Source organism: Anser anser (genome assembly GCF_964211835.1).
Source record: "Anser anser genome assembly, chromosome: 3".
Classification (NCBI taxonomy): domain Eukaryota; kingdom Metazoa; phylum Chordata; class Aves; order Anseriformes; family Anatidae; genus Anser; species Anser anser.
Genome location: NC_139722.1, coordinates 81,363,495 through 81,390,404, shown reverse-complemented (window position 1 = coordinate 81,390,404; position 26,910 = coordinate 81,363,495). Strand labels below are relative to the sequence as shown.

Below are 26,910 nucleotides of genomic sequence, written 5' to 3'. Positions count from 1 at the left end.
TTGTGAATAACTATTCACTTCTGCTTCAAGGGCAGAAGACCGTGATATGCTGTAAAAAAAATACATTAGTAGGCTGATCTTTAAATTAGTACAAATGTCATGAACTTTCTTGGACCTTGTTTACACAATCCTGCTGTCTGGTAACTTCCAACTATGTCTGACCACACGTCAATAGTGTTACCCTAACTTACACTACTATAAGGCCGAATTTACATTTTTTCCACTTGCTTACAGCTTGACTTGGATCTGTGGGAGGCAGTCAGCTCGAGAGTGAAAAATAAGCAGTCTCTTGCACTCAGTTCCCAGCCTGAACTGCAGCTCTGCTACTCAGTAGTGCTTCAGGAATAAGTGAGTTTTGAGTTTCCATACAAATGCTTCCATGCAAGCGCCCTGGGCCACACTGATTACCCTATCCTTTATGGTGGGCTTCCAAAGGACAGCCCAAAACCCGTAAAAGGCAACTGGATACTGTCAGTCCGATTTTTCAGGGATGCCCCATACACAGTTGGCCTCACAGCAAAATTAAATGCTCGTGGAGCACAGGACTGTACCAATGGTGCTGAAGAACAGTCAGTAAGCTGACTATCTCTTAGATAAAGCTGCAAAAACTAAAGAATAGAGTAGTTTGGACGTCTTCATGAAGCTAAAATGGGTGGAAAAGGCCACTGATTATCCTGCAGGCACAGAGATGGCAGCCAAAAAATGGCAATCCATAAAGGAAGAGCAGGGCCAGTGTGGGAATAGAAGAAACATAATGGAACAAAATCGGTAGTCTAGCAGAGCCTTTACAATGTCCACATGATTCTCTAACCTTTGTTATCAGATTAATTATTAACTCAGGAAGAGTCCACCCAGTGTAGGTTCTACACCTCTCTGTAGTTCGTAACTCTATTGCATGTTTTCTAGATAAACGGCCTTGTTCATTGTCTTATCACAATATATTCTTCTTTTTCCCATATGGAAAATAAGTGCATCTTCCTTTCTTCAACAGCAGTATCTGCTGCAATCATCGGTAATCTAAGAAGCTATGGATCTTGCATATAAGATATTCTTACACAGCACAACTAATTGATAATTAGTTGTCCTATGTAGTAGAGCTATAAGTAGATAAGTAGTTCCAAGGTGGCTGGTGAGAAGGAAAACAGCTGTTTTCCTAGCTGCAAGAAATAAAAACAAATACAATAAAATTGAAAATGGATAATCTATATTTCTTCTAAATGTAGTATACATTACATCAGAAGATATAAGAATACTTAAATTGAACACTCAGACCCAGTATCTTGTAAATAGATACAAAACTAAAAAAAAAAATGTGTACACCTCAACTCATGCCATACAAAAAGGAAAAAAATATTTCAAGTATACAAATTAGTAATCCAGTGTGTAATGAAGATTAAGGCTAACATTTTCAACCTTCAGTGCTGAATTTACATGGAATCCACATATGAACTCTCAAAAGCAGCTTTGTTTTTATGATGAATCATTGGAACTGATGTTGATTTTTCAAGAGCTTCACAGGATCAGAATTCTTTTCCATTAAACAACAGTGTTGGTTCAAAACCTTACAAATTTTAGCCAGAAAACAGGAAAAGGGGTATTTCAGCAGGACGTCTTGATTCAGAAATGCCACTGCATCATTTTGTGTTCCCATTGCGAGTCGTCATGCGAGGGCTCCAGCCAGACTTCTTGCTGGACTGGATTTACCACAGCAAAGCATACTACACTACCACACACATACAGCTATGGTGTGTAACAGTAGAGAAAAGCTGTTGGCACACATGCCAGCACTTATCACTCAGAAGAACAACTTCTGGTAGTTGTGGTAGGCCCAAGCTATGGGGATTATGCTGGACAAGCTGCACGAGCTATTTGCACGTACACAGTGGATGCCTCTGTATGAGCTGAAAATAGCAGAGAGCCCAGCCACAGCAGCACCCCTCAAAGCTGATTTGAAAGCCCCTAACTAAAGACAGAAAAAAAGTTACAAAAGTTAAGAGTTCACACACCTCTATCAGGAAACCTCTGTTCACAGAAGAGGAATGTGAGACATTTGAACTGCAGCTCCTACAAAAATGAGCAATACAACTTCCGCTTTAAAATATGTCTAGAAAACTTGCTGTTCTGAAGAGCTGCAACTTTTCTGAGGAAAGATTAAAAAACAAAGTTGACAAAACTCCAGTCTTCTACAAGGTTTAAAAAAAAATAATAAATAATCAAACTCAAATTTAGGGCACTTATTTCACTTTGAAACTAGATCTTCAGTTTCTTGAAGTCATTGCAGCAAAGCTAATTTATATCATCCCCAGAGCTAGTGCCTGAAATTGAAAATGTTAGTCTTTACATTTAGCTCTTCTGTAACCACATCCCTCAGTATCTATGGTATAAATATTACTAGAAGTCCCTTTTCGTTCTCTGAAAGAAACTCAGAATGCAACCTTACTTAGACTTCCCTCAGCTTTGCTACTAATTCTTAATTGGTCATTTCTACTTGAGAGAGGTAAGAAGTGCATCAACCTGTACCTCATTCTAGTTTTGCCAAACATCCTGAAACACTGTTCACCATTGCTTTGGTATCTACACCTATTTACATATTAGTATTGTCTACTTTATACAGCCTATGATATAATTGATTTTTCAGGAGTTTTTTGGTTTTTTAAAATGACATTAGAAAACAGAAGAACGGAAGGAAGACAAACAATTTCTAAAAATATTTTGAATGTAAACAGTGTAATTCAGAGTATCAAAATCCCTTGAGATACATCAGTCTAAACCCATAGAGTGCTTTAATAACCATCCACATAGGCTGTAGGTGAATCCACCTGTGAATTTCCCACTAGAGTGGCTTTAATCAATACATAAACTTGTGCTAGTTTCATGCAAGTGTGCAACTACTTTGGTATAGGACAGAAAGTAGGTCAGCCCACAGAAGGACTCTGAAGAAAACCACAGTTCACAAACAGGAAAGTTATACTCAAAACTAAGGATATACTGTTGGTGAGGCATTTGCTGTCACCTCACACTGCAAAATGAGAGACATTTGAGACAAACAGATAAGAATACTCGTAGTGAAGTTTCTTCAAAACTATGAAAACTAATTTTAAATATCAAACATTTTAATTGTGTTTTGTTTTCTTCTCCTGTGTTGTTTTTTTCTTTTTAATCCCTAAAGTTATGGTCTGGAAAGTCTCTCTGAATTGCATGATTTCTTCACAGCAAATATACGCCCTATGATGTATAAGTATACAATTACTTCAGTGTCTAGTCTTGTTTGTAAAAGAAATTCAAAACTTAATTTTGCCACTTGAATGTGATGTTCAAACATTGAATTAATTCAAATATGCAAATCCAAACTGCTACTTGGAACACTGAGGTGTTCCTGTGCCAAAAACAGTGTCATAAAGCTTAAAAAAAAAAAAAGAACAAAAAACAAAAACAAACAGAACAAAAAAAACGCAAACAGACAAAAAAAAAACACCCTCTCATCTTCTAACAGGTAAAACACACAAAAGTTGTGGAAGGGCTGCCAGAAAGGCAGACTTGCCTTCTAACTGGGGCTTCCCCAACAGCAACACACAACTGACATGGTTTGCAACTGCTGCAGTAAAACCAGAGGTCTAGGTTTTTCATTCTTCTGCTGCTTCGGAAGCATTTGCAGACTCAAGAACACAACCTGCATTATTCCATCCACTTCTGAAAGGTTATCTTTGCAACCCTGAGGGCACAGACCATATATATGTGTATACAGTACATAAAGCTTACACAGTATACGAACTGTCAATCTGTCCGTACAGATTCTGCCTCTCACAAGGGAAGCTTCCCATCTACTAGTGGCAGCTAGTCCCAACATTTAACAAGCAATGACTAAACCTTCTTTGACCTACAAGTCATTCTGGTAATTTCTGTTTCCTCTCTTGGGCCATTCCTCCTCCACCCATTTCAGCAGCACTTTCACAACATCAATTCTCTTATAAAATTTACAGAGCTCAATCAGCTGCTCCACAGTCCTGTCGCTATTCCGTAGCAAGAACTCCAAGGTAGGACTCTGGGGCTTCTGTTCAAGGAAACACAATTCATCATAAGTCATCCCCCACTTGCTTGCTAAGTTTCTCCAGTTTTTCACAGTTGGATGGCAGGGATCCAGCTTTAGCCTCACTGTGTACAACAAGTCTTCATCATTGAGCATGTCACTGATGGTCGGTGCACGAAATAAGCACAAGGAGCAGGTGCCATTTTCTTTGCAGCTTTTCTTGAGATCTGCAGTTAAAACCATTACATGAAGAGAAGTTAGGATCTGTTGCTGTGGCTTTACCAAAAACAAATGTAAAAGCACAAATGTTTGAAGAGCATTACATTTCTCAGAATCATTTCTGAAAAAGTCAGAATAGTGGCATATTAATGCCTTTCCTTATGAAGTACTCATAAAATTAACTTTCTAAAACTTCTCTTGGCTATGTTCATGGGCTATAATCAAAAGGACAGTATTTTTGAAAGCATCATATTTATCCTCTTACAGAAAAGATGTGCAGTTCCTTCCAGTGTAAGCTGGGATATTCCATTTTTCTTTTTTGGGAACTACCTCGCGTCCTTCAATCTGCCATAACCCCTACACACATCACCAACAGGAGTATGTGCACATTACATGCGTCTTGTATAAATATGTTGCAGGATCAAGGCAAAGGTTTTACACTTCGGAGCTGCTGCTTTCATAACAATATGAAATATGTGCACCAGGAGAATCTTTACATGATGACAAAGTAGAAATATTTTGTTTTCCTTTGTTTTGTAAGGGCTCTTAGAATAAACATTGTCACTGTTATGTCAAGCAAGCCTATTTTAAATGTACACTATAGAAGGAAATAGAGAGCGTACTCCTCCACATGTAGAAAAATAAGAATATCGAGTTGCTGGAAGTAGGTGGTGATATGTTCCAAATTCTACATGAAATATCAAAAATTGCCATTTAGAGGTTTCCTCCACACAGTATCTGCCCAGTGCCGAGAACAATGCCGTGCTATCAGACTATACTATATACTATGTATTAATAACCTGTAAAAGCATACAGAAAACAGTTCTAGCCATGGTTCTAGTTAAATACTAAGACCTTTAGCACTGCAGTAGTCTAGGGCATTGTTTCAGCATGTCAGCTGCAGATATGACCCTAAATAGCACTTTTTGAAGGCAGGGAGAATTTGATATGTCCAAAGAGAAGTAGATAATGGATGCAGCCTAGAAGCACTTCCTAAAACCTCTGCCCTCTGGCCTCATTGTAGAGCATGAAATAGGGAAGTAACTATAATCTTACTTAGGATGAAACTCACTGAAAAAGGAATGCTACAATAAGAAAACTGATATAGATCAAAAGATTGGTTAAAAACAATGAGAGTGTTTTGGTGTCAAATGACTGTGAATAAATAAATCAGTGACTCTGATGTATAAGTGCTGGATCAGTGCCAGGTCAAGAGACCTGAACTGTATCCCTAGGAAAGGGCAAATCTGGCAGTCAGTGCCGCCTACTCTTACAGATAACATCATGTGTTAGTTTCTTTTTTTTCTCCATTCGCAGTAATTATTGTAAGATTGTGTGAAAATTCCAGAAAGACCTTCAGAAAGTGACTTTTTATGCTGAATATTGATGCTGATGAAAGCAGCTGAGCTGAACATAGCTTCTGCGTGCGCTTTGGTTTTTTGTTTGTTTGTTTGTTTTTACGGGAAGAACAGGCTATTGTTATTTTTGTAATGCTTGCTCATCAGCTTGCTTTTTGAAGTAGGCCAAAGCAAACTTCTTAAGTTTTCAACAAGTTCGGACGTGCCGCAACAACACTGCTGCAGACAAATAACTTCATACAAATGCTTAGATTCCCTTTTAAAGGGAAGCATGTTCTGGTAACATCTTTGCTCTCAGGTATTCCAGAGGCCTCACAGCTGTCCCCTAAGAAATGTATATATTAGGTATTCTGTTCTTCTTGTGCACTCTAAACTCTTACTGAAGTGAGACAAAACTTGCTCGCTTCACTCATAGTAGGATTTACTTACACTGACAAGGCAAAATGAATGTAAACCTATCAAAGTTCTGACTGAGCTCAAAGGGCAGGAGAACGCCCTATCTAATTTCATCTTATTTTGCTTTGCAAGGATGCCAGAGTATGTTTTATCCTCCAACAGAAGTAGGGAAGAAAGGGTAAAGAAAGCAAAGGGCTCAACTACAGGTAAACAAAACTAAACCGACCTGCTTCTTGTAGATACCTGCTTCTGGTACTTGCTGTACTAGATTATCAATAGGGTTATACAGAATCCTTGTTTTCTAAGATGCCTTGCATTGGATAAAATGATGACCTACCTACCTACCTAACTGCATTATCTTAACGTTACATGACACGACAAGCTTCTTTACTAAATGTTGATTTACAGTTCTTCGCTGTTAAATCAACTGGGCTGTATACTGGCCACCACCCCTCAGCCTGCCTCCGGCTGAGCTCAAACCACTACGGGATAAGCCCGCACAGCCAGCTTCTGCTCTCTCCAAATAGCTGTTTACAGATTTCTTTCAGAAGTGGATGTACTAGATGCATTTGGACAGCCTAACTTACGTATTTTGTATGGTTTGCATTATTGATCACCAGCCCCTTTAAAACAGAGGTAGCTGTAAATGACACTGGTAATGAAATGAGCACAAGCATTGATTATCCAGGAAGTTCTAGGTTACGATGAATAGCAGTTTTTAATAAAGTCCTCTCAAAGAAAATATAGGAATAAAATATGTAGAAGAGTAAAGCTGATATATTACCTGAAAGTGATTCATCAGTATGGTTTTGCGTGTCTTTGTTTTCTGGCTACAAAGCAGAGAATAAATATAAATCAAAACAATGTATTTGAACACCAGAATAACTATTTGACTAATTTATAAGTGGCAGGAGATTACTTAGAAGAATCCCAAGCTACCTGTCAGACAGGGAACATACGTGGTATGAGAAATTACTGACAATATGCAGACTTTTCAGGCAGCATTTTTATGTTTTTGGTTCACAAAACAGCCTGGATGGTTTTATCTACTGAAGAATGTCATCCTTATTAATCATATGCTATGGGGTTACATCTTTTGAATAATATGCTCTTATTCCCTCCTTCCTCCTGTCCACATTTTTCACTTTTGTTTAGTTTTCCTTATTTGACTGTTGTTAACGCCAATTACAGCCCTCACTGTTTGAAAAATTATAGTCTGGGCACTTACCAGTTCTTACAAGGTGACCTCACTGTACACAGTCATGAAATACTGTTCATACTGTACACTTGAAAAATAGCTTTTGTTTTTTTTTTTGCTGACATGTACAAAGCTGTTCAATAATTCATATGGTTTGATTAAGAAGATTTAAAAGTTTTATAATGAGAAACCTGAGATCTTTGCCTGTAACATGCAACAGTAAGGGAATGCTTCATTGATCTAGTGAAAGTGCAGGCGCTCTTTTACAAACTTCTTCACATACATAGAGATTTTTTCTGGACAGCAGGTGGGCTTGAACATTTCTGCTGGCTCACATCTAACCATCCTCCTGTTTGAACCAAACATTCCCTCCGGGGCTTTTTGTCCACAAATTAAATACAGCAAAAATATTCAGCAGCTTGAGACTACAACACACGTTTTAACACTTCAATTCTACTATTTAGAAAGCAACATCTAAAAACTGGAAGTACAGCACCTTGATCCTAGGACTGTAGGAAACTGCAGCTGCCCGTACTTAATCTATGCGGGTGTGGAACCAGATGAAATAGCTTTCTTCTATTGAGGATTTAAAGATGAAAGCAGAAGGGGATTTTCCCCTTAGATAACTGCAATAAAGCATTGTTGATTTTTGTATTGCGTTATTCTTTCAAAAATATCACAGCAAGCTTCTTAGCATTTTGCAAGCTGTGCATGCAAACACAAGACCACCAGTCTATTCCTACCTACTAAACCTTTTGTACTAGGAAATTCACTAAAAATAGGTAATTTCAGCTGATGTAGTGAACATACATACATGCAGAGTCCAGTGATCAATAAGGCACGTTATCCCCAAAATATTTAAACACTTCGTCAGGAAAGGAAAAATGTGCATGTTGTTTTCAGCATTTCTTTCTTCCCTGGAAACCGCAAGGACATGTGTACAACTTCAAATCATCCCACAACGACTGATCTCTGCTCAGAAGAGATCTGAGGTTGCACATGCCGCTTGTAACAGAATCATCCTTGCCATTATCTTCTAGTAGTCTGCTTTTCCAGTGACACCACATGAGCCTTCCTTGGACAGAGGTTTTTAAATTTATGATCTTGGCCTTTTTGCCACGTGAGCACCCAAAGTTCAAGAAAAATTAGATATGGAAATCCCAATTAAAGCCATTGTCTCCATTTCCTCTAATTCTTTCAAAGTAGAACAGTATTGAGTCTTGAGGAACAAATCCCCAGAAAGGTAAGCTATTGGGAGAACAAGCAGTTGCCCATCACAGATCAGCCTTCTCAGGTCTCTGTTTAAAGAGGAACAAACAAACAAAACAAAAGAGAAGGGAAGAAAAAAAAAAAAAGGAAAAGTGGTAGGTATTTTTCACTTAGTTTACAATAGCTCAGTTGTTGTCCTGAGCTTCAATAACTTTTTCCAGACTTTGTGAATTCATGAAAGTTCCAGGTTCATGGTGAAAGCTAATACCTAAATGCCTCTTAGAGATGCCATTATACTCATGTCTCACGACAAAAATAACAGGAGTGACTAGTACTGCAACAAGTACAAAGAAATACTTCGGATACTTACCTGTGTCATTCATATGTTTCCAAAATTGGTATTGGTACTGATCAGTTATTATTCACTTTTGTCAAGCCAAATGCACCCAGGTTTAGTCAAGATTATTTTCTTGTAATGTAATTGCAATAAGACAATGTACTGTCACTGTCCATAAAATGAAGGTATTAGGTAAAAGTATTTTTTGCCTACAGTTAAAACTCAATCAACTTCTACAGGTTTAATCAAAGCTATAAGCCTATGCACAGTCTGAAAATAAGCAGAAATTTTTCCAGCTCCGTAGTACTATTAACAGCCTAGTATGCTGAAGTATCTTTATAGTAACTCTAATTGGGCAACAAATGCTCTCTTCTTGATGATGGGAATGAGACAGTTACCTCCATCATCTGTGAAATGCATACCAAACCCATGTTTGTTTGATGAAAGTCAGCTGGGACTCTGGCATAAGGAACTCCTTTTAATTCTTCTTCTCGCTGGACACTGCTCATTCATTTCTCTTCTCCAAGTTTTCTGCTCAACCCAAAGAGAATCAATTTGAAATTCAGGAAATAACATTCACCTGAAAGATGGTAACCATGGAGCATCACGGTAACCATGGCGGTCACTCAGCACGGCCCACCCTATGGCAACCTAAGACTTAACACTCAGTGGGGAGTATTTCCACTATGGATAGAGCAGTGTCCCAAAGTCAAAGCAGAACAATCAAATGCCTCCCTAGGACAAGACACAAGGAGTCCAAAACCTGGGATTCAGCCTCCTTTACTTATTCTCTGCTCTGGCTCTATTTTCAGCAGGGAAGAGGGAGAGCATGCATGACAAAGCCTAAACTCTGCATTGGCTCTTCTTCAAAGCATCTACTGCTAATGAAAGCCTAGTTAAACTACAAAGCAAACATTAATAATTATTTAGCCTTTCTTTTACTTTTCTCCTCAAAAGCTCACTTCATTGAACTCTGGAAAAGGGAGCCTATTTCTGGTCAATTTTATTGAGTAATTCTGTGCTCTCTACATACAGTCTGAAAACATACTCAGTTGTTAACATTTAATTAGCAACAATAACTTAATTTACATACAGATATCATTTTTTCTTACCTGTTGGACTAGGCCAGTATCTGACGTAAGACTCCGGATGTTCACAGATGCAATTTCCAATGTTACTTGATCTGTTAGGTATTCCTCATCTAAGACAAAGATTGTGAGAAACTGGTCTTCCACCCAAATACAAACTTAAAGACTATCAAACATGCATTAAATTTTGTATGCTGGACACCTATAACTCCACATCATGATCAGTCACTGGGAGATGCAGGATTAAAAAGCCCAAACCAATAAACTGGTAGTGACCACAACAGTCATGCAGTCCATGATTGTGTGAAGAAAAACAACCCTTGCAGAGATCAAATATTAGTGTATTAGTGTTTAAGAAACAACCGTCATGCTGTTTTTGAGGCAAGAGTTATATTCTTTCAGAAAGCTGACCAGGAATAGTACCAAGAGAATATTAACTGAGCCAATACATCAAAGCAGACTCAAGAAGACTGTTACAAGTCAGTATAATCCTTTTTGCTTTGCTTTTCTCATCACAATTATAATGATCACTGTTGAAATATGTACTACATAAATGTGTACTTTTTCTTCTGCCTCTTTGTGAATTAGGCTCATCCTACTTATCCCTACTACACAGGAATTTCCTGAAACACTAAAATAATCTGTTTCAAAGTGAATTTATCACCTGCCTTGGTAATGCATTGAAAAGCACAACATTCCCCAATACTACACAAACTGATTACCTTTCAAGATTCGCTTCAGCCCTCAAAATGGGATACAAGGAATGCATAAACCCTCTGTGAACCCCATGCAAACAGAAATTTTCACTCTGCATGATTAATAAGGGCCTCATTATCAAACCATCTGCACAAATCCCATGGGTCAGGTGCTGACTAACCGTTAACAGGAGCTTAAAAGAGGTTATATTCTACACATATCTAAACACTCCATGGTGGAGACTGCATCTGTAGTACAAGTACATTTCTTCTTGCTGTTTAAGAGGTATGATCTCATAGAAGAACTGCTATTACTTTTATGAATTGTCAGGTAACAGAAAGAAGACTATTTCCTTATCTCACTTAAGAAATTCATCTGAATCAAAGAAGTCAACCTTACACTTGTGAAGAAAAAAAAATAAAGAAACCATGGTTCTCCCCTTTTTCTTCTTTTATAAGACTGCTGAAATTAAAAGCCAAATAGCATTCCACTGCCAGCAGGGTAAATGTTTAATACGCATCATCTTTTTTCTTTACAACCATAGGTCCAGAGACAAGGAAAAAAATCCCCCAAAAGTCTGGTTGAAAAAGGTACCTATTGGCATCAAAATTCCACTTTATTTGTGTGAAAACACTACGTGCTGAATTTGTTCAGGATTTGAGTGGAAGCGGAATTATAGTCAAAGCATGATGCAAACATTAAGCCTAATCCTGCAAGATGAGAAGCTCACTCAACTCACCTTTAATTCATCATCAGTAGAGGGTGCTAAGACCTTGGGTAAGTTAGGTCCCCAAATGGTCCCTTAATTAATTGAGCAAAAAAGGAACAAAACTTTCCCCCCACTCCTCAAGGCCAATGTACTGTTTATTCAACCATTAAATCTGAAGCAAACAGAATTTTGCATTACACGCAATCAGGCCTGCACATCTGTGACATTTTTTTTAGCTCACAGGCTCGTATTTCTCAGTCTATATTTTTATAGAAAGAGTTATGAAAATACATTCTCATTGAGCAAACTGAGAAGTTATCACATAAGGAACTATCTAGCACTGATATCATGCAAGTTTCAAAATCCATAGTAAGGAAGACATACTTTGAAAAATAAAGTCAAGAAACATAAAAAACGAGAGTAATAATTAAAAAAAAATGAGATTCCGGAAATGAACAGAGAATTAAGAGGTATTTTTAACACTTCCTACTCTAAAGAGGAAATGTCAAGCTATATTAGTACTTACATCTTTTCAAGCTATGTTACTATTTACATCTCTTCACACTTGGCAAGAGTGTAAATTAAAAAATTAAAAGTACACCAAGTCCATCTCCTTTCTACAAAAAGCACTGATTTCCACTCCCTTTCAGCTTTCCTTTTTAAATTAAATGCATTTAAAACACACAATAGTGGATTTCAAACAAGTTTGGCAATATTAGAAATGTAGGAATTTATCTAATTAATTCTGAGGGAGACCTAATGTCATGGGTGGAATTAAGAATATGAAGAAGAAAAGAACATTGCAGAGAAATTTCTTTAATATTAGTGAACAGTTCTGAAGGAACAAACCACCTGATTGCAATGAAACAGAACGCAATTAATAATTTCAAATTAGTTTTCATCCCACATTCTAATTCTCCACTGAGCACTTCTGAGAAGATGCTCATTTTCTCTGGCTGGATCCCTTAAGCCCCCAAAATAACCCTCTAACCTTTCTTTAACCCTAGTGGTGTATTGCCCACACTCCTCAGCAAAGTTTCCATTGTGACTAGCTTCTGCCTTGTTTCTTGTGTCTGCCCCAGTGCTGGCTTGCTGTGCAATGCAGTGTGCAGAACACTTCAGCTGCACAGTACTTATCAAAGGAGATCCGGCCAATGGCAAAGACAGGGATAACAAAAAACAACACTACATGTGTCAAGGAATCCATAAAAAGGATATTGACACAGCCTAAAGTATTTGACTTGAGTGCAATACAGAACCTGCACAGGACGTGACAGGTTCCAAACTGAGTGGTATTCGTACCTGCTGCTCAAGGTAAAGATGGCATAAAGAGTTAACTGGTTATAGGGCTGGGAATGCAATTGGAGGCAAGAGAACTACAAGGTATTTCTGGATTATATTTCTGATAATCTGAAGGCACCAGTAATCTCTTCAAAGCCACGTTTTAACATTATTTTATCTCTATCCTCTGTTCTCTGAACACTGTTTTTTTGGCGGCACCACTATATTTTCCTTGCATGTTGAGTCAAGATCTTCTTAAGATAGCTGTGACTTTCAGATCGGAACTAAACCTGGGCAGAAAAATTCAGAACCTATAATACTCTACTAACCTCTACTGACCTTAAAACATAGAAGATGACACATTACATTTAGAATATAAACGTCTAGGAAAAAATAAGAGTATTTCAATCTCCTGGATAACACGGATGATCTTACTGTGTATAACAACACAGATTTATGACACACAACCTAAAAGACAAAATTCACAGTGCTTACCTTTAGGTACTCCTGTATCTTGGACGGGATATTTTTCAGTCTGTCACAAAAAGGCAAGAGACAAATGTTTGTTATCTTGAGTGTAATTCTGCTGGAGAAAGAGTATATAAAAACTGCATAATTATAGTTGTATCTCTAAAATTGCTACTAGTTGATCTATCTACTGTCAGATAGAGTACTGTGCTTCTTATGCAGAAATTGAGATACCACCACTGCTACTGATCACTGCATGCAAAAGTAATAGCTTTTGGGTTTGCTACAGTATTTTTAAAGGTATTACAGTTCAGTGAAGAAGCAGAGATTGGAAAAGAAATTTTGCATTTAAAAAGCGAGATAGCAATCTAGAAAAGGTAATGCAAATGAAGAGTAACAGAGATGATTTCAAAAACTCTTTTAACAGACATAAACCTTTATTAAAATGATATTATACCTTTATTAAAAGATAGCTACTCATTTTCAGGCATCTGTTATAACTTGCTACTAAACCTAAAATCCACCTCCTTCCCTATGACCCCTATCTTTACATAAAAATAGGTGAAACATTTTGTACAAGTTGATAACCAAGCACACAGATTAAAGACATATTAATTTAAGGTGGTAGGGATAAGCAAACTTGCATCTGTTTTCAAACTTTTCCCCACCTTTTAAACATCCCCCTTAGCAAAAAAGAACAGCTTCTAACTTAGTCTATTAACAAAACCAGTCACAGAAGCCTGTATATTTTATAAAAGCCTGCTAACGCAGGCTGCAATAATGGATTCTAGGGAAGGATCAGCATTTAAAGTGACATTTTCCAAGTTTCTTGCTGATTCCCTGTTGCAAAGCTTCAAAATGAGAAGAAAGCACCAAGGGAAAGCAATAGCTTGTTCAGACACCATCCACAAAATAAACCAGAGCATTTGAATCTGTTTATATAACTGCATTAGAGAACGGTTTTCTCTTGGCTACACAGCACTGTTACTTCTCCCCACAGGAAGTAATCCATAGCAACTTTAAAAAGAACTCCCCTTACAAATCTTTTCAGAATTTCATATTCCCTTTACCTGATACAGGCCTTGTTCCAGCATAACATTGGCATGCTTATAGTACGACACAAAGGTTTGTCATAAATGGTGTTACTCTGTCAGCAAGCACTAGAGAGCACTGTTTGGTCTCTCCCTAGGTCTACCCATGTCAGCTGTAAGTCACCGGCTTTTGGTTGTATCTTTCCATCACCTGAACTCATCAGACAAAATAGGTACAGGAAGGAATAACAACTTAATACAATCTACATTTTAAGCCTTAGCTGGGTTTTCTTCCAACCCATACAGACAGAAGAAGGTCTGCACCAATCTCTTTTTTTCTATTAAATGAAAAAAATGTTAGTCATAGCTTCTCTAAAGGCTAACCAATGGACAGCTCAGCTGATACCACCCAACTCAGCTCATACACCTATTGCCATTTTTTTTTATTCACATTTTAAATGTACAGGGTTAGTAAGTTAACACAATTATACAGATAAGCAAAACCCTATATATATACACACATGGTTTGAGTTTCTTAAATATTTTACTCATTTCTGCATTGCAAAACTGTAGAGAACTATAATGATTTTAACTTTGTTAGAGCAAAAACACGTACCATTGTTAAGGAAAGAGTGCTTGGATCTGTATCCTCTACTGGCTCTTTTGCTCCGTGATCTGCTGGAAATAAGTAAGTTTTATCGATGCATAATCCTCAAAATATTTCTGTCTGGGAATTCACATTTTGAATATTTGTCTGACCAAGGCAAACCATAGCTACACTGCCATTACATGCATTATGTCAAGCTTCATTTACACAAGAAAACATGACAAGCTAGAAAACGTCCAAGATACTACCACAAGGATGAGAAACTATGTGCAACAGGGAAATCCAACTCTAAGCTAACAAAAGATGGACTGAAATGAAAATTCTGAATTATTTTTAGTAAAAATAAATAAATAAATCATAAGGCGATTCAGCAGTAAAGAGTAAAATCCAACACATCTGCTAAAAGGTAAGTTTTGTTCTCCAAGTGGCAGCACTCCATTTTTTCCTTAAAAGAATAATTCAAACAGTAAACATATCCACTGCCCCATTTGAGGTAAACATCAATTATTTTTATACAATTGAATCATAAACTTCAATTATATTAACATCAAAAGCATACAAAAATAAATCTTCAAAGCACTTGCAGGTGAATCGTTAACTGTCAACCCCTCTACACTGATGTCTAAATTGACAAATAATAGTGGAATAGTGACCAAAAGTGTAGAGAGAACCTGAAACAAATCTCATATACAAGCCAGGATTCACAACAGTGCTCCTTCATTTAGCGCCTTCATCTCCATCCCTCACAGAAGATCTGTTCCGTTGCTAAGTATCATGTTTTCAAAAACTATGAAAAGCATTTTAAGTGATGTGATAGGATTTTCACTCCATTTTTGTCACTCTCACTCCTATACTCACCACAATGCTTTCAGCCTCAACCAGAAAGATGTGCTTCAAATCAGTATTCAGTGACTATCTTTTTCTCCTCACAAATACAGAAATAAAAATGCACAGTATAAACACTGAGCCCCCAAACAGCACTGAAGTTACACCAACCCTATTTTAACTCAAATTTAGCAGTTCCACGAGGCTAGAGCACATCCTCTGCACACAGGTGTGTTAAACATTTTTAAAAGGCAAAGCTCTATTAAATTTCCTATGAGCACACTGCAGCACAAAGTTTAGGAAGACACATCCAAAAGAGGAAACCAATCCAAAACGCCATACTGCAGTCGCACATGCCCTGTTCAGAATTAAATCCCTGCTCCAGAAACATGGCATCCAGAAACATGGTCGCTCTGCATGAAGCCTGCCCTGACGGCAGGGGCCAGCACAAATGGCCATAAGCTTCCCAACTTGAATGCAGAGAGGGTGAGAGTCAGACTGGGATAGGAGTCTGACAATAAGCTGGAGTAAGGTGCTGCTAGAGTTGGGCCAAAAGCAGAGGATTCAGGTGGGAACTGTGTGCTGTGGAGCTGCAGACGAAGCTGAGGCAAAGAGAGGACACACCCTGCAAAGGAGAGCAGAAAAATGAGGAGGCACAGGGAGCCAAGCAAAGCCAAAGACATCCAAAGTCTCACTGTTCCTTCTACTGTCAGTGAAGACCCAACAAATCCCTTAGCAAAGGGATTACTCTGTTTATTCTGGAGGCTTACAACTATTCCTTACAAGTTTTTGGCTGCAATTAAAAAAAATAAATCAAAAACACTTTCTTTTGCCCTCATAATTTAAGGGGAACCTTAATGTAGATGAAAGCAGACTCCCCAAAAGATCAATGCCCTGGTGAACCTCTGTGGCTACTGTAACTACAGAAAGCTTCCTCCCCTATTGCCGTTACACCTCCAAGGTAGATTGCGACACCAGCAATTATTTACTTTCCACGATCCAGAGGGAAGCACTGAGCGAATGGGTGAAGGTCTGAAAATACGGGGATTTGGAATGAGGCCTTGGCAGACCCCAGGGTGACCCTACAAGAGGTGACAGGGTACTGGGTGGTGGCTTTAACTGACTCCTGCTTTCTAGGTCTCACACAGAAACACACCAACTGCAAACTGACTTGCACCTTTCTTTCTTATCCATCCCGGAAACTATTATTTAAAAACTGTATTGCTTTCCCTATGCCTAAATTCCTTCCCGCTTGTTTTTCTAGTTCTTTATGAAGAACTCCAATTCTCTGTTTTTTTTAGGCTGCAGAGCACAACCAGTTTCCAACGTTTTCTACAGGCAGCATGAACACGTATGAGGATTTGTACCTACGAATGAATGCTCTGTATGCTGGCTGCAGATGAGTCACCACGGTCTCGTTGACCACTGGTAGTTGGTGGATAATTAGAGAACCACAGACTTAATGCTTAATTGTGAATAAGGCAATTAAAATGCCATGTCCCCTCTCTCCTTCCCACACTTATCTCCAACAGTAGTCTGCAATTCATTTCATACACCTGGATACAGGTGCATAGAACTGCAGGGAGGAAAGTTCTCTGTTTATCTCATCCACAGTTTTGCATGTTGAAAGGCTGACGGGAAATACAGATATCATCTGACTACTCAGTGCAGGCCACCTGATTTCAGTTACCTTGACAGACAGCTTAATAACATCATTTTCTGGGATCCTTCAAAAAACTCACTATCACCATGCTCCCCACTGACAGCATTGAGCCACTGGTGTGCATTTACCTCCCCACAATTCTCATGTGAATCGACCCAGACCCACATAGGTCAGGTTCAGTGGTTGCTCCCAAGGCTCCCTTCTGCTCCCAGCACCTGAAGCCAGCTGCCCAGCAGCTTTCGAGGCTCTTCTGCCCGAGCCTGTCCAGCACAAGCAGCCTACAAGGGAGCAGCCAGCTCGTGCCCGATAGCACAGTTTGTTTGGTACTGCTACCCTAACAGGGATGCTGCGCTGTGCACCGAGAGCGGTGTGAACAGCGTCAGTTTTACTCACACACCTGCAAATTTCCAGCCCTACCTCTGCTCTTTGTCTGTGTATGGGAAGGAAGCCTGAAGGCGAGTTTCTGAGACCCTAGAATTCTGACCTTTAAGCAGGCAGAGGTTCACAAAGCACCACGTAGTGGATACAGCATTCCCCTGCTACGTTTTTTCCCTGCAATGTAACCTGGACACCACCAGCAGTGAGTGAAGAATGTAAGGCCTACCGTCTTCTGTAACCCAACCACACCCGCAGAAGACTTCTTTCACACCAACACAGGACATACGCATTCAAAGTACAACTCAAAGTGATCACCCCAACTTGAGATGAACCCCTTGATTAAACACAAATCAACAACCGTGTTTTGACAGGAAGCACATTAATTTCAGATTTGAGTAAGACGAGGAAAGACAGCAAGTTACACTGGAATATTCAGTTCTCTGAAAAAAATCTAAAGCTTGAGCAGCAAGCTTGTAAGCTTGAGCGTTTTTGTTTACTCTTCACTACTCAACTCTCTGTCGCTGCATGAGCGGACAGGTAAGTTAAAACTGGCAGGCCTGAGAAAAAGCATGAGACACCTGAGAAAAGGCACTCCGAAGTTGCAAGTGGCATTAGCCACGCCAGTTAAGAAGTGTTGCCTTGCTAACCACGCAGAGTCTGGGATCTCAAAAAAAAAAGAAAGATAACGAAAGGCTTTTTAAGGCGCTGCTAGCAAGCCCGACTAACACCCTAAACGCCGGAGCAGGCTTGACAAGACAAGTTGCACTAAATCACACCAGCGCGGCCCATGATAAATTATTCCCGAGCTTAATTAGCGTGCGGGGGGGGAAGGGAGCAGCCGACAGCCCCTCGAGTTTTTGTTTTTTTAATCCCTGCCGGGCCGGGCTCCCCTCGGGGCTCCGGAGGGCGGCGGTGCCCGGCTCGGGGCACGGACCAAGCCGCGCTCCGCGGGCCGCAGCGCCCGTGGCGACCCCGCGGCGGCCGGGAGCGGCCGCAGGGGCAGGGAGCGGCCGCGGGGGGGCCGCCACCGCCCGCCCCATCCCACCCCGCCCCGCCCCGCTCCCGTCCCGTCCGCGCCGCGTCCTCACCCGGGGGCAGCGGGTCCCGCGGCGCGGCCATGGGGGCGCAGCACGAGGAGCGAGCGGCGCCCGCCGACGTGCCCGGAACCGCCGCCCCGCGCCGCGCCGCCCCCTTCCTGCCGCAGGTAGGCGCCGGGCGGCCCGGGAGGCGCTCGGCGGGGCGCGGAGGAGGAGCGGGGCGACCCCGGCTCGCCGAGCCCACGCCGGGACGGGGCTGAGGAGCCCCGGCACAGAGCGCACCGGGTCTGGCAGGCAGCCGGAGGCCGGCCTCTTGCACCACAGGCACCTCCGATACCGGGCTGATGCCCAGTGCTTTGGTAGCATCGCTTTAGGTCCCCACTGCCACCTCAGCCGCATTCTCTCACTTAGGGCTTCGCTATGCTTACAGTAATGCAAACTTCTTAAATGGGGTCCATGCATAAAGTCAGGTTCTAAATAGGAAAGATCAGATAGTTACTTATTGTACAATACAGACAAAAGAAACGAGCAGAACTGAATTTGGTCAGCTTGCCAATTCACAGGCTACATTTGTGCGTTAGCTGCCTTTTCCTGTCATCAGTGAGGTCACTTCATAGCCAAATCATAGAATCATTGGGGTTGGAAGAGACCTTCAAGATCACCTGGTGTCCAACCACCACCCTACCACCAATGTCACCCACTAAACCATGTCCCTAAGCACCACGTCCAACCTTTCCTTGAACACCCCCAAGGACGGTGACTCCACCACCTCCCTGGGCAACCTGTTCCAGTGCCTGACTGCTCTTTCTGAGAAGACATGTCTCCTCATTTCCAACCTGAACCTCCCCTGACACAACTTGAGGCCATTCCCTCTAGTCCTGTCACTAGTTACCTGTGAGAAGAGGCCGACCCCCAGCTCCCCACACCTTCCTTTCAGGTAGCTGTAGAGAGCAATAAGGTCTGCCCTGAGCCTCCTCTTCTCCAGACCAAACACCCCCAGTTCCCTCAGCCGCTCCTCACAGGACTTGTGTCCCAGGCCCTTCACCAGCTTTGTAGCCCTCCTCTGGACATGCTTCAGGACCTCGATGTCCTTGTAGTGAGGGGCCCAAAGTTAACACAGTACTCAAGGTCTGGCCTCACCAGAGCAGAGTTTCACCTCTGGCAACCGACTTACGCTGGATGAACTAGAAGTAGCCTTGGTCCGGAAAACATTACAAACTGAGTGCTCCTGCAGAGTTTATTTTCTATCTCATGCATTTTACAAATTTAAAAAAATGTCAGAATGATTAAGTTACTCATATTCAGAATATAAATTAAAACAGCAGCTCATGCTGCTATCTGGATTTTTGCTAATACCTGGAATTTTTGTGTTTTCAATAATTCTGTTAATTGTGAAATTGTGAATTCTCAGGAAAGAAGTTTTTGTGAGGATAACTTTTATGGTGACATAACTTTTATGGCCTGACATATATGGAGTTTTTGCCTTTGAGTCTTACACACACGCAAACACGTACACATCTTTCTCTCTCTGCATATAGAAATCCTAATTGCAAGGTAGAGCTAACAGATCACTAATATTTCTCTCATTCATAATAGGTAAAAAAAAAAAACCACCAGATAAACTTTTTTTGTTTTGTTTTTTTAGGTCTAGCATTTGAGTCTTGCTGTTCACTGTATGGATTGACTGACTGCTTCCATGTTACTACTGAAACTCATTCCCAAAGGGAGGCATTTCTTATGTTGAAAGGGTAACCCTGAGCCCAATTAGAAATAAAATTGCTGATTCTGTAGGTTGCCCTGGATTTCCTTAGAGAGGCAATGTTTTTGGTGATGGATAATTAGGCTGAGACTGCGGAGAAAATGTACTACTACCAACTGAGATCTGCAGAAATGCTGGAGTAACAATTGGAGCTGCTCCTGTAATTGTAAGCTGTGACAAAGCCACAGCAGAGCTAGTAATTCTCTGTGCTTTAAACTTGCCAAGCTTATGCCTCAACAAAATGAGTACCATATCTGCCCCGAAGACCTGCACATATATATTGTCACTGTGTGCTGTTTGAAGACCACTGGTCTTAACCCCAGAAGCAGATACGGTCAGTGACTACTAACACATTCCAGGAATATGTGTATAAGCTATATAAAAATGTATCCATTAACATCCTTCAAAATATCCCTAGGGTACTATTGTTACACAGGTGGCTGTAAACTATGAAAACATTTTAATCATTGGTGTTAGGGGCTAAGCCAGGTTTTACCAAGAACATGGCATGTACAGTTATGATAACTTACACCCTGAAATCTTCCCACGTTAGTATTCAGAAATAATTTTATTAAACAATAACAGAATAATTCTATCAGAGAAACACTTGTACCAGCAGTCAAAACTGATTAATGCTGTTAAAAATCGTGTGGGTTTTTTTTTTTTTACAGTTATTTGTAAAGTACTCTTTAAAATAATGGAATTTGGTAATAGAGGCCAATAGTCTAGACAACATTACTGCCTCAAAACCTAGGTTAGTCATCATAATTTAACGTTTTTTACTTAGTACTTAAAGAAGATTCTGCAGTTACATGTAAATATCTCTAGTGCACTGTCAACAGTACAGATTCATTTGGCTGTTACATGCCTGTTCTTGTGTCATACTTTAATGAGATACACAAAGATCTTTGCTACTTAAGTAAATGACCAGTCAAGAAAAACAGAAAATATTTTGTCAAAACCAAATACAGCCATATCACAAAAATTAAAAAAACCAGTAAGATAACTATAAGCAATGGCATTCTCTAAAACAGCAGATTAGCTCTCTAACCAAATTTTTGTATTAAGGACAACCTATATCTTATCTTGCTGCAACCCTGTAAGCTGCTAAATTCAGTGCAACTAATGATAATGTAAAGAGTTCAGGGTTTTGTAAATTTACACTCAAATATGAAATGAATGTTCCTAAATTGTGTTTTTACAAACCAAGGCTACACTTGCCTCCTCTCTTCCCTTCCCCAGCCCTAAACCAAACAAAACTTTGATGAGGACAGAACTTTTCCCAAAGGTCTTCAAATTATCTGGTAATATAACAGATTGCCAGTTAGCTTGGTGTTTGAAATAACAACTCACACTGACAAAGGGGTTTCTTGTCTTCTGAGCACAAGATTGCAGATGAAACTTTTTCCCTCCCATGGAGAATATATTCCTGTCCAGTAAAATATTACTGCTAACTCCCCCCCAAAAAATATTATAAAACTTCCTTCTAACTGATCCTCACTGTTTTTTTTGCCACACCACTGACATAATGAAATGATAATCTTCCCCTCACTGAGAGGAGTTGCTAACAATGATGCTAGCTGTGGGCTTGCCAGTACCGTGAGGCGACCTTTTTTATTCTTCTTCATTTGCTTTGTACATTTCAAGAATCTTTAAGGGAGTTTTTATTGTATAGAATACTACTGTTTCAACATAAACTCTTCATCTCGAGCATATTTCAGTAGTTAGGAAATGTATCCTGGCATTTTCTTTTCCAGGTATTCCTTCTATAGCTTTCAACTGTCAGCAGCTTCAATACATTGCAAGACCAGTTTGTTAAAGCTCTCAGGCTGTTTTGGAGTAGGAATAATTAACCAGCAGCTAAAAAGTTAAAATTACTTTCTTTGCCAGTGATTATATTGGTCTGTTCTTTTACAGTTGCATAGGAATGTCACAATTTAGACATTTATTTGACAGTAACAACACTATATGGAGAAAAGATAAGAAATGACGTACCTAGACCACCTTATGTAAGCCCACGGATAATCTGTTTGCCTTATAGGCCTGCACGATACGGGAATGTTCCCACCACTCCGGGGGCTGTGCTGTGTCCAAGTCAAACACAAGCCACAGAAACAGTGAAACTTTGCTTTCTCTGGATGAAAATATTGAATCTGAGTGTAATATGACTGGCTTAGGCTGCAGCTTATCCCCTCTGAAGGGGCATTAGTTTCCTGCCTGGCTGCTTGTTTTCATGGAACATACAGTAATTTAGTTGAGACCTCTACCGCACCATCAGGTTTGTTGACAGATAAGCACACACACACAAAGTGCACAAATCTTGGGGTGTTTTTGGAAACAGATTACTTACGTTCATCTGCACCTGCTATATTCAGAATTTTGACATAGTCAGTAGAGTCATTTCTTTAATATTCCTTCTTCAGAAATGACAGGTACTACAGGAATGACAGTAAGCCATCAGGGACTACTTTACATCTGCTCTTTTGACTGAGGTGATGCTGTCATACACGACACAAAGCACTTTGTAAGCATTCAGCAGTAATACATACACAGGAAACATAGGAATCAAGATACAGGTGCATAGCTGTGTAGTTAATTTTTCCATCACCTACAAAAACATTTTTTTTTGCATGCTCCCCTTTTATACTTTGCTATTTTTTATTTTTACTTAATTCTTTTTTTCCCTTTTTCTTATACTTATTGTGAAGATGTTGCTGTATGCTATTTTTATATTAGCAATTTCCCTTTTTATCACTTTATCGCATTGGACCTACTGTTTTGTCCATTTACAGGCTGTAGTCCTCGTATTTCTCTTGCTTATCTAGACATCCGTGGGTACTTTGAAAAATTACTTGCAACAGACACCAGTAGGTGAGAACAGGATATGGAATCACAGAATGGTTTGGGTTGGAAGGGACCTTAAAGACCACCTGGTTCCAGCCCCCTGCCACGGGCAGGGACACCTCCCACCAGACCAGGCTGCCCAAAGCCCCATCCAGCCTGGCCTTAAGCACCTCCAGGGATGGGGCACCTGCAGCTTCTCTGCAAAGAGATTTAAGAACTTGTAGTAGGCCTAATGACACAGCTGGAAAAAAACAGGTTTTCGGGTGTACAGGTCCTTCAGCTGTAGTGGTCCTAATGGACCACAGAACTCACATGCCCCACATCTTGTCTGCTTTTTGTACTTAGATCAGATGTTTTACCAAAAGTTGTTGCCTTGCTGCATCCTCAGATCTTCATAGTTAGTATACCATAAGATACTCCATTGCCCAACAGACACTGCACTCTCACTGCTGGTGTTTGCCAGACTTGAACAGGAATTTGTGACGTATTGATTCCTCTGGTTTACTTTTGCTAATTTTAGAAATGAGTCATTCAAATGTTAATTTGGAAAAATAAATAAGTAAAGGCAAAAGTTTCAAGGGCAAAAAATTTCCAGAAAGCCATGTGTCAGGTTACTGAAATCTAGTTCACGAACTTGGCAAAGCAGCTGTGATTTACCAAGCTTCTTGTAAGGTGAAATGTGAAGCCACCTCATTTTGTCTGTTTGCTCACTTAAGTGTAATAATTTCTAAGATACATTTTTACATGGCAGATGACCACACACAAATTCTGTGTACAACCAGAGTGCATGAGCTCAATTCAGGCAAATAAGACCTGACCAAAAGGCACCAAGTGAACTAACAGAAGAAAAGTGGCAGAACTTTATCAGTACCATTTCCCACTGTGCCCTCCCTGAAAGCCAAAAGCAAGTTTGGCCAGGGAGTCCATGTAATTGCAGATCTGTTGCATCCATTATAAGGCTTCCTGCTACTCTCTGTGGGCGCAGAGCTCTGTCCACTCTAGAGAACTATGCTGTGATGGAGAAGAGGTGACTCTGATGTGTGTTATTTAACTCTTATTTACTACTACAGAATAATGTTTTCAGTTCCTGTGTTCTCTGCATGCAGACAGAAAGAAAATATTAGAGCTTGCAAAGAAAACATTTTTACCAGCAATGCACGTTGTGAAATCATAGAAGATGCTTGTTCTTATGCTAAGCAACACACATATACCTTGAAAAATTAAATATATATACCAGGCTCTCTTCATGAACCCAGCATGCTGTAAACTATTTGGATAGAAGACATGATTAACCGTCTGCCCAGCAAGGCCTGCCTCAGCCCCTGCTAAAATACTGTAACATCACAGCAAGTTTCTTTAAAGGAAAGGGGCTTAGCACATATTCCCAATTGTGTAACATTGTTTGCAATCATAATACCATTTCTCCTGCAGATGTTTCCCTGAAACTGATTTCACAAAGAAATTCTGTTAGAATTTTTTTCCACGCTTCATTCCTCTACCAAAATAACATCCATAGGTTGAAATTGACACAAAAATATAAGAATAGAGTTTAGAAAACTGAAGTAAGCAAAATTCAGCTGATACAGTAAATACATATGCAAATAAGGATTTTTTTTTGGTCTTAAAATTACTATGTAAGGAATTTATTTTGTTTTTGTCTTACAATTACTCTGTACACTTCTACAGCCAACACTTTATGCTGCTGACACTGCAGTCAAAAACTAAACTGTTGCTGACTTTCAACGCAAGCAGGATTAGACTGTTGGAGGTGAAGAAAAAATATTTTCTGTAACTCACATAAAATGTTCTGAACTAACAACTGAGTGAACACTGACTTGGAAAATACGGGAGTTTACATCTAATTTGCATAGTCTCATATATAGTGCAGGTGTGTGGCAGTTGCAAGCACTTGGTACCTCTAAGGTGTTTTTTTGTTTTATTAATCATTATTAAAATTGTGCTCCAGAATCAAACCTATAAAATTAAAACAAATACAGTGAATTCACCTGGATCTACCAAACAGAAACCATATCTTTGTGAGAAATACAAACTACTTGCAATAAGTCATGGAGTAGCAACAGTGCGAGCCAGTTGTGGCAATGTAAACATCAGCATTAGCTCTTCTGCCATTTTTTCTCAAATATCTAGCAAATATATTGGTCCATTGTTGCTGAAAGTAGGCATAAATTATTTCATCCTTCCCAAATTTTATGTCTACTGTCTGCACTCCAGAAAGGAAAGGAAAGAACGGTTACATCTTCTCTCAGTGACCAAACTATAAAACTACTGCCTACTTCATTTCACGTTCTCTGGAATTCATAGCTATCAGACCTTCACCTTTTTAAGCCATTTTCAGCAATGCAAAAAATTGTCACATACTGGTACTTAAGGATAAAGATAATGGAAAACTATCTTGAATTTGTAATTAAATGTAAATAATCATGCCCAATTTAAAAACTTTTAAGCTCACAAAAATAGTTTCCCTGACCTTAGTGCCTGTCTCCATACTCCAGTAAAAGAATATTCTCCTTTAACAGAGTGGATATGAGACGAACCTGGGTTAACGGATGGATGAAAAACAGAATCCTAGTTCCAGCAACCTTGCACATGAAATCAGGGCAATACTCATGGTTTTCCACAAAAATATGAACTTTTGCAAGTCTGCAAATGAATTACAGCCATGTAGATAACGGTTGGGAACCAAAGACTGTTTGTTTCTGAGCTTTTTTTTTTTTTTAAAGCACTTAAAAGGAACTGAAAAGAAGCAGCAGTAAGTTTTAGATCAGTTCCCACAGCTATTGGCAAAGCAAAGCTTCACAAATTCAACTGATGTAATATAACAGCTTTCAGCCTCTCAACTGCCAACCAGTACACCCTAAGGGACCAGCAAATACTTAATAAATAATAAATAATAATATAATTAGGTGTACCTAAACTGATCTATCAGTAAGCAGATACCAGAAGGGACAATCCTACCCTCTCTTCTTCCTCTCCGGATGCGTGACCTGGCCTCTTCCCCTGATCAGACTGAGTGATGAAGCAGCCATAACGTGTGTCAGCTCAGCAGGCTGCTCTGGCAGAAAACTATACCTGAAAAATAAATAAATAAAACGGTTCAAGTACCTTGTGAATTAATTTACCATGCAGCTTCAGGATTGCTATAGGGTGGGGAACAAGGAGGAGAGGGAGCTAGAGGACTGCCTCTCAAGGCCACTCAGGATTTCCTTAGCCCAGCTGTGAGGTGAACCTGCACCTGGAAGTGCCTTCTCGTCCTGCGGGCTTTCACTTGCTACACAGGAGCCTGTGCTTCTATTTTTGTCTACAACTGAAATTAAAATAAAAAAAAAAAAATTAAAGCCAGTGAATGACTACTGTAAAGCTTTTTCGTCAGCTTTCGGTGTTGCTCTCAAAGGGTACAGGTAAAAAAAATGAGACGAGGTAAACTCTTATTTCCTGTCTTTCAGTAGGGGATGTGGGGAAGTGTTCCCTTCGTAATATCGACGGCTTCTTACCAAGAAGCTCTGCTTAGAGAAACAGTTTAACCTGAGGAAAAATAAATAAATAAATAATCAAACCTTCCCTCCCCATTACTCGCCCCTGATTACTCGCCCCCGTTCACGCCAGGCGTGCGGGCTGCCCTTGGTCGTGCCGCTGGCTCCTGCCACGCAGCGGCCGGTCAGCGGCTAACGGCCGCCAACCGCCGCCCGCGCCCCCTCATACACGCAGCAGCCGCAGCCGCCCGCCCGCCCGCCGCTTGTTTTGGAGGCGCGCGTGGTCCGC

At 40.0% G+C, this 26,910-nt stretch overlaps 1 protein-coding gene across 6 annotated transcripts; it reads right to left on the bottom strand.

Moving 5' to 3' along the window:
- Positions 1–1,187: 1,187 nt before the first annotated feature.
- On the bottom strand, positions 1,188–26,889 carry EDARADD (EDAR associated via death domain). 6 transcript variants are annotated; one of them, XM_083828148.1, is made up of 7 exons: positions 26,740–26,889; positions 26,107–26,220; positions 14,634–14,695; positions 13,014–13,053; positions 9,857–9,945; positions 6,785–6,830; positions 1,188–4,254 (listed from the first exon to the last, which is right to left on the bottom strand). In XM_083828148.1, the coding sequence occupies exons 3-7, from the start codon at positions 14,634–14,636 to the stop codon at positions 3,878–3,880; spliced, it is 555 nt and encodes a 184-aa protein (XP_083684274.1). In that variant the 5' UTR covers positions 14,637–14,695; positions 26,107–26,220; positions 26,740–26,889; the 3' UTR covers positions 1,188–3,877. The 6 variants fall into 6 exon arrangements, with proteins under 6 accessions (XP_083684274.1, XP_083684272.1, XP_083684273.1 ...); XM_083828146.1 differs by having other exon boundaries at positions 14,634–14,692; XM_083828147.1 differs by having other exon boundaries at positions 14,634–14,692; positions 26,061–26,823.
- Between the last annotated feature and the right edge of the window lie 21 nt (positions 26,890–26,910).